At 44.0% G+C, this 13992-nt stretch overlaps 1 protein-coding gene across 5 annotated transcripts in view; it reads right to left on the reverse strand.

Moving 5' to 3' along the window:
* NFKB1 (nuclear factor kappa B subunit 1) overlaps window positions 1–13992 on the reverse strand; it is a 109674-nt gene that overhangs the window by 62385 nt on the left and 33297 nt on the right. For 4 of the 5 annotated variants that reach the window (XM_083179018.1, XM_083179017.1, XM_083179019.1 and 1 more), the window contains exons 2-4: window positions 6937–6976; window positions 3205–3286; window positions 1275–1315 (exon numbers count right to left, since the gene is read on the reverse strand). In XM_083179018.1, the coding sequence (XP_083035144.1) occupies window positions 1275–1315; window positions 3205–3286; window positions 6937–6976 (163 nt within the window). The remainder of the gene's footprint in view (window positions 1–1274; window positions 1316–3204; window positions 3287–6936; window positions 6977–13992) is intronic. The other variant, XM_083179020.1, reaches the window with a different exon arrangement.

A 13992-nucleotide genomic window follows, 5' to 3' on the forward strand; every position in this document is an offset into this window, starting at 1 on the left:
GAGCTAAGGTGTGCCGACCAAGGTCACCAAGCCTCCCCACTCCCCCAAAAGTATTTTAGATACACCTTGTGATTTTTTTAATGTCTAAAGATAAAGGTTGAAGTTTACTAAGATCGCCAATTACATGACCGGGATTGGCCATGATCGGCCTGGATATATGCCTGAGAATTCAGTAAATTAAGCTGCCGAGTTCAAGGATTCGTATTTTCGGATGGTAAAGTCATTTGTAATTGGCTGTCAAGTTCCCCAGCAGCAAAATGCGGATGAGGCTGAAGCATTGCATGGATAATTCAGATCCATGCGACGCTTCACTTTTTAAAAATAAAAAAAGTAAACAAATTAAAAGAAAAACTGTATGGGGTCCCCCCTCCCAAGTATGTATCTCTGGAACCAAGTCCTTGTCTCTTTGAGACACTGCTGGTTCCAGAGATACAGGAGAAAAAAATTAATAGTGGTCCCCTGTATTTCTATATTCAGCTCCGGGCTCTTGGACCAGTCCTGGTTACAAAAATACTGGGGACAAAAAAATGAGTGGTCCCATGCATTTATGCAACCAGCACCGGCTCAAAGAGCGCGGGCTGGTTATACTAGTAGGAGTACCCCAAATAGTTTTTTTGGTACTTAAATGTTAGTTGGGCACCCACTATATTTAGTACGCTCATACTCCCACTATCCATGTCGGCATGGAGTTGATTTTATATAGCGCGGTGAGCGCAGCGAGCCACCGAGCCCGAAGCATGGCGAGCGGCCGCGGAAAACGAAGCAAATAGCTTAGTGGGCACCCAACTAACATATAAGTACCATTTTTTTTTTTTACTTATATGTTAAGGCTTAATCAAAATGCAGATTCATATTTTCTGCTGAATTCATGGACATAGTCAGCAGTATGAATGACAGTAAATATGCCGATCAGATGGAACTCTATAGCTATATATGGCCGAGTTCTATAGATGGTGTACTCATTCGTACACCCAAATTTGGCTGAGCTTGCTGTATATAAATACGGTCATTTGGCCGATGTGGGGGTCCCAGCCATGAATGAACTTAGCAAGTCAATTATTTGCCAGCTGAATATGTTTATTATTTACATTTAAATAGGTTAAATGCCCAGCATTACACATTAAATCTGACTACTTCAAGTGGAAGTTTTACTATCTCTCATATTATGAGTCAGTATAGCTGAAATGATTTCATTGATGACAAATCACTCTTAGTAATAACTAAAGAAGAGAAAACAACTAAGACCAAAGTAATGTTTACAGTCATTCCATTACCTGCTTTGGTTGCTCTGTAATTTCGAGATATGGCCCATCCACTATAAAGACAGAAAATAAATGATTTTACATGATCAAAGGCTAATGAGGTTTATCTCAGGCAAGACTTGTAACAGTAATTTACTGTCAAATTTACGCTTGCTCAACCTCAGATTGGGTGGCAAAGTAGCAGGGGAGTAATATAATAGTATAGAATTAGCATTTTACATACTAAAAATGACTTACTTCTTCTATAGAGATGATTCTAGCTGGCAGTGTCCTGAGGTTTTTTTATGCAATGCCAATAATGGGTGGACTGAGCAAGGGCAGAATGGGTCCTGTGTCATCGCATGCAGTGCCCCATATACACCATATGGGGTAAATATTCTAAGATGGGAGTTCTATTGAAGATGGCATGTGGCCAACCAATAAGATTCTACTTCATTACTGTTTGTGAAAGGAACCAGACAGGATCCAAAACAAGTTGCAGATGAAGGAGGGATTTTAAAAGGGAGTGGCAAATTTAGCTGTACGGGGTATCTATTGAGTCCCAGGCGACTGAGCCATCCAGAGATCCGAGTCTGATACATAAGATAACATCAGATGCGACCAATCCTTGCGTTTGTACGGTAAAAGCCTCCACCTAATTTTTATTGAAGTTATCATATATGTTTTATGGGTAATTGAATTCTATAAAGTGTTTAGAAAATAAACTTTTTTCGGATGTATTATACATGTGTATGTCCCCCCAAAAAAGGGCTATGGAAGAGATTATCGTCTCTTCCATATCTCTTTTTTATGTTTTGACATACTGTATGGTGGCCTGTCAAAGGCGAAGATGAGATAAAAAAGGGAAGTAAAAGAGAACTATTGTTTTTTAAACCTTTGCTTGATTCACCATTACTTTTAAACTTTTGCGTACAGTCCCTAGTCTCACTACCATTATTCACCCCATTGACGCTTTGGCTTTTAGGACAAAGTATAGCCTTGAATAGGGAAGTGCAGCATTTGAGGTGTCTAGACATCAGCACCATATAGAAGAACAATGAACCATATCTACACATTCTTGTTTATTTAGCACCTTCTAAAAGAGAACAGATAATAACTAATTGGTTGCTATGGACAACAGGCCTTATTCTGATTGAGTCGCTCGGGCGCGAATTTGCCCCCTTGTAAGTCATCCAGACCCTGCCCAGTGAATGGTGGTACAGTCTCCCCCCTTCATTCGCTGGGTTCATTCATCTGGCATGCCAATGGCTGTTTTACATAAACATTCATTTGCATGCCAGTGGGAACCTCCACCATCTTTCGATGGTCACGACCATCGAATGATGGGAAAGGCACACACGTACAATAGTAGCAAGTTTCATCTTTGGTCATGGCTAGCCATGGCTATTCTATTGTTCTCAGCTGCAATACAATACGTATTGCAGCTGAGAACAATAGAATAGCCATGGCCAAAGGAGCAAAGATGAAACTTGCTCCTACTGTATGTACAAGTGGTCCAGACCACTTGTACACATGAGCAAAGAAATCCGGTTATGGCAGCTCCTTTTCCCCCGCACGTGCGTCACGACCGCATTACCATATGTACACCCAGCGTTTTCTTGAGAATGCCCATTAAAATGCTGGGTGTATGCATATACTAATGCCCCTAGCCAGCACCCCCCACCCCTCTCCACCCCCCGCTTGGAAGGCTGGGAGCTTGCGCTCGGCGAACAGTTTTTACGCCGAGTTCGCACGCTCCCATTCAGCTGCACATGCGCATTCGCAAACCATCGGTCCCCTTTGCGAATTCGTGCCCGATCGAGTGAACCAGAATAAGGTCCAACAGAACTCCTATCTTAGTAAATTTACCCCTATGTGTATATAGCAACATAACATATTAATATGGATTGTATTGCTCTGTGATAAATAGAGCAAGTCCCTTTCATAATACTATTTTGCTTACCAGTTCGAAAAGGTGTTTCATGGGGTATGATTTGGTCATCATATACGGTCATTTGGTCTGTTGAAAAATAGGCCGCCAACACCTGCAAAAGACCAATTAGAAGGCAGTCTTTATTAGAGTGCCTATTCTACAAGGCAATCATTGGTTGATGCATAATATATTACCAAATCAGAATTCAGAATCTTGGAGAACCTGGCACATTGTCTAGAGACAAACTCATTCTGCTGGACATGATGGTCATCTCATGAAGGCATTTACAATATTCTGAATTCTGATGATCTAGTTGTGACTGGGGAATTAAACAGAAGAAAGGAAGGGAACACATGGTCTAGTGACCATTTGATAGCAAAGCAGTCTAGTCAGATCTTTAGAAAATAACATAAAATCGCTATGTGTGTAGGTGACATTAGAGGAGCTATAATACTGTAATTGCCAATAGTTTCCAATAATTGCTCAGAAGGAGCTGTTGCCTTGTGAGTATTGGCCATGAGGTGCCTCAGGGAGGTCATTGGTACCTAGTGTTCATTCTAGCACCCGCTAACTTTGGGGGTGTCACTGTCTGCTGTAGTGCTTCTGGCACAGTGTGGTCTGTATATCAGCACTGATATGCAAACCAGACCTGTGCTAGAAACACCAAGCAGACAGCGACACCCCAGGCAGAGAACAGGAACTGCATGGCTTTTCAAAGATAGCGGGTGTTAGAATGAACACTAGGTACCAGTGACTAATAGGCTGCATTCCCATGCATGTTGGTTTAATCCAAATTTTGGCTGCCTGGACTAGTACATACAGGCGGAGACCTCTAACTACCCTATCACCTTATCCCTGATGTACAGTATTAGGAAGTATGAGTCCTTTTTATGACCTAAATTCTAGTCACATGGTAGACCCAGATTATGTATTTTCAAATGATGGGATTCCTGAGTGTATGGAGAGCAGTAATGGTTTCAAACCTCTCAGGGCAGCCTATGGTACCAAGAAAGCAATACATTACAGAATAGGGTATCTCTCCATCAGAAGGTTATCTCTCCATCAGGAAAAAAAAAATAGGTTCTATGTACAGATGCTTTATATATCTGGGTAGAGCATAGGAAACACGAAGATGGATGCACAGCAAAATAAGAGCTGTTGCTCATACTGTAATTCTGGACACAAAACTCAGAGGTGATGTGTCCAGTCAATGGTTTAGGTGTTCTGGAAGTGTTGCCTCTCTAGTACCCCCTTTCACATCACACCTCAGGTTATTGCTGAGTAGGGGACATTTGGACCCAGGTCAAGGTGCAGTGTAAAAGCACCACAGCTTATAACCCAGGTTGACTAATCTGGCAGTGGACCCGGGTTATAACCCAGCGATCCCGGGTCCAACCCGGCTTTACGATGTGAAAGAGTTACTACTTAACTTGCCTAATAGCAGTACCAGTATTTGCTTTGAAACACCTGTACTTATGCCATGCTGATTATAGGATATTAGTAATTGTTGAGATAACTTGATTTGAATACCTGTGCAATTACAGTACAATAAAATGTGTGTTTCTTCTACAGTAAATAGCTATGTTTATATAATCCTACTTATTAACGCAAGATTATAAATAGACAATGTACATTGTACGACTATAGTACATCGGGTGTCTGCTCCTAAATACAATGCAAGTCAAATGTGTGGCAATAACAGAATGAGTGGCATAATAGGAAAGAAAAAGTAGTCTAGAAATGTACTCATTTGTTCAAAGACATAAATAATGATATAAAATTAATGTAGGAACAGAAGTGTCCATGCTCAACTAAAAGCTCACAGTGACATGATTTTCTACATTTCTTAGCATTTCTCACCAAATGTCATTATCTGGTCACATGCGAAACCAAATTCTAGACTGATTTGGGCACATGAATTTAGAAATCAAACTATCCAGCAATCTGCAGCTCGCTCATCTTGTATACATTATACGTGCAATGCAGGTTTTTAAGCTATAAGATGGGAACAATGTAAACCACCGGTTCTCAAAGTCGAACCTCAAGACCCCACACAGTGCATGTTTTGCAGGTCTTCTCACAGAATCAAGTGAAATAATTAGCTCCGGTACTTGTGTAGTTTCACGGCTCCACCGCGCGCACAGTCTTTGAAACTTGGCAACGAGCGCAGCGACCCCCACGAGGGGACGCGTATACCTGTGAAGTTATGCGCGTCCCCACGCGGGGCTCGCTGCGCTCGCCACGATTCGGGCACGGTGGCTCGCTGTGCTCGCCACACTATATAAAGTCGACTCCACGCCGACGTGGATAGTGGGGGTATGAAAAGGTCGTAGGACGCGTACCACCGACCCTCGCGGGCTCGCTGCGTTCACCATGCTTCGGGTTGGCGTGGATAGTGGAATTAACAAGGTCGACAGCTATTACGTCGACTAGTGTCATTGTGAACAGGTTTAAGAGTGTTTTGCACAGTGCACCCCTATGTACCCCTACACTCTACTAAATCTAGACGCTTTAGCGTCTAAATCCAGATACCCCCCTTCTTAGCGGCTTGCAGGGAGCCTGGATTCAGACGCTTTAGCGCCTAAATTTTAGCGTCTACACGGGGGACACCCCCTTTGATAGCGGTGTGCCAGGGTGTGTACTTTAGAAGCCCCGGCACGTCAACGGTGTGCCGGGGTGTCGACTTTACATGCCCCCGTTGTCAGCGGTGCGCAGGACTGCCTATTTCACTGTGGAACTACAAGTTCCACAGTGACCTGTCAGCGCCTGGGCAGCGCGCTGCAGCTGCTGCCCGGCGCTACGCTGATAACGTAGCTTACATATGGAAAGCAGCCACGCGCTACGCTGAGAACAGCTAGAGCGGCACGCGCACAGTTAAACAGAGCGTCTGGCAAGCTGCCAAGTTTCTGAGACAGACGGCGACGCCGTGAAACTACACAAGTACCTTAGCTCCACCTGTGGCTCTTTTAAAAGGTGTCTGTCAGTATTGAGCGCACCTGTCGGGTGACCTGGAAAACGTGAACTGTGTGGGGTCCGGAGGACGGAGATTGAGAACCACTGATGTAAACTATGGTGCACAACAAGCAACATGTGTAACATACAAGGCTGCCAATGCTTCACTTGCAATGTACAGGTTTTAGTACTGTATGGTGGAATAAAAAAGACAGGCAGCACCATAATGTGTACAACAGCTATTATGAAACAAGCCGGCAGCAATGGCAATCCATACCTCCCACCATTGTATTGACGTTAAGAAGGACACCTTATGTGCCGTACTTGCGCACCCCCTCAGGCTGCAGGAATACGCTGTGAACATGCCCCTAATGGGTCTAATTCATCATGGATTGCTAAAAGCGATCCATTCCCGGATCCATTTACAAAATAAGAAAAACCATCAACCGTTTTTTGTCATCTGTGCCAGTATAGAACTTTTTCTAATCTGCTCAAAACACCAGGCTGTAAGTGGTCAATACTGACATCATAGACAGTTCCTAAAATAGACCTGGGTACACCTGCATTTTTACAAATACACCCAGAAAACACCATGTTTCCCACCCAAAACAATGGCTTCCTGTAAAATCAAACTGTAACTACTCTGTGACTATGCGTATTTATACACTAATATAGGCCGCAAATGCGAATTGCGAAACGTTGCACACACGCAGTTGTGCGTAATTGAACGGATTGTGAGTTCTATGGTTACCAATCTATGCTGAATTAGGTGCAATGACAACAAAGGGAAATTTTAGAAAAAATACTTACAGGGTCATTCATGTCAAACATATGCTTTGCCATGTCTCGCCTGCAAAATAAATTGCCAACATTTATTCACAAGAACATAAATATAAAGCTAGACTATTTAAGTATTGTTCTATGTATAAAGCACAGATACACTAAAATAATTGATTCTAATAAATAATTTGAATATGGTATGGTCAAAATGATGACCTACCTACACTGTGAAAAAAATAGTGTTTACAGTAGTCAAAGTTTTATCACACTGTACAGGAAATAATCAGGTAAGGGGCTAAATGTAATAGCCTTCAAAATATGGAAATGTGGAACTTTTGTGCAAGTCTGCCTGTTTTTTTAAAGCAGAAATCATTTACATGACAAACGCATACCTCCCAACTGTCACGATTGCAGCGGGACAGTCCCGATTTTCGGGTCCTGTCCCGCTGTCCCACCCGCGGCAGGCATTGTCCCGCTGCGGGGGGTGGCAGTTGGGAGACCCCAATCTAGTAGAATAGACGCTGTGCGCATGCACACAGCGTCTATTCTCGTATGAAAATGAGGGTGTGGCTAATTAGCATAAGCCGTGCCCTCATTTGCATATGCCCGCCCCCTTTCGGGCGCTCCCTATTTCATCCGGACAGAAGTTGGGAGGTATGCAAACACAACCTGGTTTTGCCTTGTATATGATTGCTGCTTTAAAAAAAAATAAACCGACTCAGTCCCACATCTATGGAACTCTGGAGTTATTACATTTAGCACAAATTGTCTGTAGGTCATGTACAAGTAAAGAAAAAAGCAGTAAGAGAAGCTGAAAGCAATTTCTTTTAGGAGTGCTATTTCAATTTGGTAAATGTATACATCAGTAGTTCCAAAACTGTGTGCCGTGGCACCTTGTGGAACTTGCAGAGGTGCTTAGATGGATGATCTAAGACCAATTCATACCGTATTTTTTATGTTCAAAGTAACAGACAAAACCAGGGCTGGTGGCTTCCAAACCTAAAATATTTGGGCCTTGTCCCTCGCCACATAACTGAGCCCAAGGATGACCTATAAACACAATTTACATTTTATACTATTTTCATCTAAATTTCTCAATACAAAACTTTTGGCCTCTGCAGGGCCGGCACTGCCCGCTCAGCAGAGGATGCAAAACAGGGAGGCAGGAGAGGCGCTCTCCCTGCTGTACATCCTCTGCTGCCCTCCATGGCTGCCGGGCAGGGCCGGCAACAGAAATCTTGGGGCTCGGAACACTGATATCCCACCACCGAACGCGGATTGTTATTACATTGCATATTTAATGTATTTTTTTATTAATAGAAATAAACAGATAATTAATATTCACAATGCAATATAATAGGGAAGGGCAGATGGGAGGGCACAACATTGTGCGTTGTGTGGTTTGGTGTGTCGCGTCATTAAACTCATTAGTACGGGTAGCCAGACAGGTGATTAGGCAGTCATGCTTACAGACCCCGAGTTCCTCAAAGCTTTGGGGCCCCTCAACTGGTCGGGGCCCGGTACGAGTGTCCCCTTTGGCCCCCCTGTCGCTTGCCCTGCTGCCGGCTGCTGCTGTGCTTGTCACACTGCATGACAGGCAGCACTGCCGGAGACACAGAGCTCCCTCCCGGCTCCTTATCACCTGGTCATTGGCAGGGACCGAAAGGGGGCATGGCTACATGGCCCAGAAGGGGTGGGGCTACAAGGGAGCAAACTGACTGAAGATACAAGGAAACAGGAGAGGATGAGCTGCCACAAGTGTAAAGTTTGAGTGTATTAATGTCGGCAAGTGGTGTGGGCACGAGTATAGGCAGCGCTACTAATGTTGGCAACTGGTGTGTGCGCGTGTATATGCAGCGCTACTAATGTTGGCAACTGAGGTGGGCACGTGTATAGGCAGCGCTACTAAGGTCGGCAACTGAGGTGGGCACGTGTATAGGCAGCACTACTAATGTTGGCAATTGGTGTGGGCACGTGTATAGGCAGCGCTACTAATGTTGGCAACTAGTGTGGGCACGTGTATAGACAGCGCTACTGTCAGCAACTGGCGTGGTCATATGGTTACGCAGTGCTACTAATGTCGACTGGTGTGGACTTTTACATATAGGCAGCGCTACTACTGTCGGCAACTGGTGCGGGCACTACGAATAAGCTGAGCAACTACTTTTTGCAACTGGTGTGGTTGTTATGAATTAGCAACGCTACAAATGTAGGCATATGCAGGAGTACTCAGGGCATTATGTGTAGCATAATGTGTGTATATGTCATATGGGCATTATAGTGCATGGCATATGGTGTAAGGGGAATTACGGTGTGTGCCATAATGTGTAATGGGCTTTGAGGTGTGAAGCATAATGTGTTATGGGGATTATGGTGTTAGTGGTACTTTTATGAGACCACACCAATTCCCCATAAAGCCACGCTTCTACATTTTTGTACATGGCACTAAAATGGCTAGTTACAGCCTGGTGCTGTGTTAGGTGAATAAGATTGTGCTACTGTGTGGTGTTATTTGGAGTGGGAGTACTATTGTGTGGCCACGCCCCTCCCTTTGTAAAGTTTGGGTGGGCGCAAATGTATCGTTTGCAGGAGGGTGCAGAACCCCCTAGCACTGGCCCTGGGCTGAAAACATTTCTTGACTTGAAAGAGTTTTGGGAACTACTGCAATATATAAGATAGATCGCAGATAAAGGAGATATAGTTTTACTTTGAAATTCTATGATGTTTAAACATATTAGGTTGATTACAGCTTACCATTTTATTGACATTGTGACCCAGCAATGCAATGTAACAATATATTGCAGCGCCATACACACTAGATGATCTGCAGTATGGTGACAGGGTCAAGGGGGCGAAACAAGCATTAAGTCGACTTTGGGAAGGTCGACAGTGAAAAGGTCAACATGTATTTTTCGTGTTTTTTTGGACCCGAATGTCAACACAGTCAATATGGACACCGAAAGAGTGCACCATGTCCCCTCGCATGTCAACATTTTAAATGTGTTGACCTAAGGCTTGTCAACCTTCAGTGGTCAACCCAATGTACCAGTTTAAGGCAAAACATAGCTATTAAATAAGTACAACATTGCAATGTACTGTTTATAAAAAGAGAAAAGTCTTGGATGCTTGCCAGTCTGGTGAACAGGGAAGATAATGTAGGGCCGGGGATATCACAGGTGTGACTAGTTATCTTTTGTGACAATAAAGATGCAGCTCACACATACAAGTAGATAGGTTAGAACTGCTTTGATATCAAGCACATTTGGACTGTAAAAAGCATATCTAGAGAAACATAATTAAGGTACACGTAACTGAATAAACATTTTTACTTGTTACTTTGATCGTATACTGGGCCTAACTCAGACTTGATTGCAGAACAAATTTATTTGCAAAATAGGCAAAACCATGTGCACTGCAGGTGGGGCAGATGTAACATGTATAGAGAGAGTTCGATTTGGGTAGGGAGTGTTCAAACTGAAATGTAAATTGCAGTGTAAAAATAATGCAGCCAGAATTTACCCTGCACAGAAACAAAATAACTCACTCAAAGCTATCTCTCTCTGCACATGTTACATCTGCCCCACCTGCAGTGCACATGGTTTTTGACCATTTTGAGAACAAATTTGTCCTGGAATCAGGTCTGAATGAGGCCCATTGTCCTTTTCCGTATCAATATACATTTGATATATACTGTATGAAACCATGTAAAATAAAACTACATTGAGCTTTACTGCATGTGCTGCTGAAGACAAACACACATACATACATATATACATACATACATACAGTACATACATATATACATACATACAAAGCAGCAATAGAATAATCTGTGGTTACAAATTCACCTGACCAAAATGCGAGCACGTTGGCTCATAAAAGCATGCTAAATATTTCTCTATACTGCATACCTCCCAACTTTTCATGTGAAGAAGCGCGAGCGCCCGAAAAGGGGGCGTGGCGTATGCAAATGAGGGCGCGGCTTATGCTAATTAGCCGCGACCTCATTTTCATACGAGAATAGACGCTGTGCGCATGCGCACAGCGTCTATTCTACTACATTTGGGGGTCTCCCAACTGCCACCCCCCCGCAGCGGGACAATGCCTGCCGCGGGTGGGACGTCGGGACAGGACCCGAAAATCGGGACTGTCCCGACGGAATCGTGACAGTTGGGAGGTATGCACTGTACTATACTGAGAGGGGGATTCAGATCTCATCGTAGTCCTGCCATATTGCAAGTAGGCCGATTATTGATCGACTGTGCATGCGTACAGATCTCAGTGTACATGTGCAAAGCTATTCAGCAAAAACAAATCCAGCTGATTTTTATTGCAAATTGATAAAAAGGAAGCCGGCATTAGAAGGTGGTAACCTCCTATTTTCTGGGAGTGTCAGAGAAGAGGCAGGCATGCCCAGGCGTTTTCAGGGAATGTGTGTGACGTCAGCTCCAGCCTCGATCAGCCTATATCAAGAAGTCTAGAAGCGGGAACCAAGAGGCGGAGAGGGGGCGGTGCTGGCATTGATGACAGCGGCAGCCCCCTCTTACTGTAAGGTAGCTGCCCCCACTTGTTATTCATATGCAATATTCCATCTGATCTTAAGTATTGGCTGCTGAAAGTTTTCATTGATAGGGATGATGCCTATATTGATAGGGGCAGTTATGGCCACATAGATGCAATGCAACTCTGAGTACAGGTGTATTATACTCATTTATTATATGGCCAGCTTGCAAGCAACTCTGAATCAGTCCAGATTGGTTATACAAAGTATTAACCCACACTTTACTTTATTACATCTTGGTATAAAAAATGTAGTTATTCAATAATTCTTGCAAATTTTTTAGATTTTTATTTTATTTTGGTATTCCCCCAAAAGCACAAGTATAACTCCCTAAATAGTCTAAGGGCCGGCTGTTGTCGTTGACTCTGTATTGTGGGCGCACATTGCGACGTTGATGGCTCCGCAAAGCAAAGTCTATGTCCCTGTAATGCAGAATAATCGCAAAACTACAACCTAATTAATTAGGCCCACAGTGGTTAAGTTTCCCCTCAAAATCCAGTGTGTTTTCAAGATATAATAAAACATGAACACTGATAATGAAATGGACAAGACAAATACTGTACTACTGAATAGATTTTACAAAAATATTGTAGCTCGTAGTTCTGGTGTTCTCTGATGTGTACTACGCCCAGCATTTCCATGGTGACGCCCATGAAACACTGGGATTTCCCCTGGTCGTGGATCCATTATCACCCCCAGCCCACCCTCCCCACAACAAATGGCTCGGCAAGTGTGTAACTCGCCGAAGCCTTTCGCTGTCGCAGTTTGCTCATATGCAGAAATGCACATGAGCAAACCCAGACCATCGGGGCTGGGGCTGAATTTCAAGATCAGTGATGAGTGATCCTGAATCGGTTCCTTAATGCAACTCACAGTTTTGATCATTCGCCAGAGCACAAACAAGCAGTTGCAAAGCAGAGCGAGCATTAGGACACCTAAGGCAAGCTTCTCTAGTCCTTCTCTGCTTCCTCACATGATCATACAGCATGATGCAATGATACAGCAGCAGGTCTGGAATGCAATGGTAAGGAAACGTTATCATCTTACTGAGGACTCTGAAAACTGTTGCACAGGAAACCACAATATTGCATGTACTAGCAACTAACTTAATATGATTGGTTTCTTTTAACTTTTAAATTATGTGTAAATCAGTAGGTTTGAAAGTGGACACAGCATGATTACTGGGATTGGGTAAAAACTGCAACACTCCAGACTCTGAAATGCTGGACTTGAGTCCTGCAGCAATCTATGGAGACAGATAGAGAACTTCATTGTCCATCCCCTTCCACGGGTTGTCCCATCTGGGGAGCAGTCACCGGAGAGACGAAAAGAGAGAGAGTACATCATCACTGTATGGTCCAGTTCAATTTTTTTTAACCACATCCCCTCTCCATCTCATCTCCAGAAGGCACACCCCTGGGCAAGGACGGACAGGAAAGCACTCTACTATGTCATTAAGGTTGCTGCAGGATTTCATTAATACCCCTTTCAGACCAAACTCTCCACCGGGTCATTATGTCATGAACCTGGCCCTGGTTGAGGTGCAGTGTGAAAGCGCCACCCTGGGTCGAACAACACGGGATTTCAACCCTGGTCACAACCAGGTTTGAAGAGGCTCTGACTCAGGTCAAGGTGCAGTGTGAATGGGCCGGGTCAATCAACCCGGGTCCTGTTCACAGTATGGAGGAGGCAGCGCTGTCAGCTCCAAGCACTGGCTCCTCCCCAACCCACTGATGATGAACTAAGCTGAGCCAGAAGTGGAGCTTTTAGATAGCAAATGCCGGGCTGAAGTTCTAATCTGATCAAGCACACCTTCCAGTGTACAGGAAAGTGATAAGCGGGAGCATTTTTAGTTGTACATTAAATTAACCTAGAAACATGCCATAAAGAAGCAGGGAATATGTCTGCTGGGTGTGTACAGGTCCAGGCCTATCACTGTTGTCCGGCCACCATTATTCCCTCTAATTAAACCTTTACTGGAATGTTTTGTGTGCACTATAGGTTTATACAGTAAATGTGTGACATGAACATTTTAGTGAGCGTGGTTATATGAAAGCTGTCTGTGGCTTTATATGGTTATGATATATTATACATATGGCATACCTCCCAACTTCTGTCCGTATGAAATAGGGACACTCGCGCGGCGAAGCAGCGTCTATTCTACTAGATTGGGGGTCTCCCAACTGTCACCCCCCCGCAGCGGGACAATGCCTGCCGCGGGTGGGACAGCGGGACAGGACCCGAAAATCGGGACTGTCCCTCTAAAATCGTGACAGTTGGGAGGTATGATATGGTAATAATGGTCGACAGTCACAAGGTCGCCAGGGTCCACTGTTCGACCACCAAATGGTTGACAGGGTCCAAAGCTCGACAGTGAAAAAGTTGACAGGGTCCAAAGGTCGACAGCCAAAAGGTCTTGCTGCGCTTGGCACACTATTATATTCTCCATCCACGCCGTACTGGATGGCAGGGCATGAAATACTGCCTGTCGGTAAAAGTCGGCTCCAAATGTTGGCCTTTTGGCC

Source organism: Crinia signifera, chromosome 1 (genome assembly GCF_055691185.1).
Source record: "Crinia signifera chromosome 1, ASM5569118v1, whole genome shotgun sequence".
Taxonomy (NCBI): domain Eukaryota; kingdom Metazoa; phylum Chordata; class Amphibia; order Anura; family Myobatrachidae; genus Crinia; species Crinia signifera.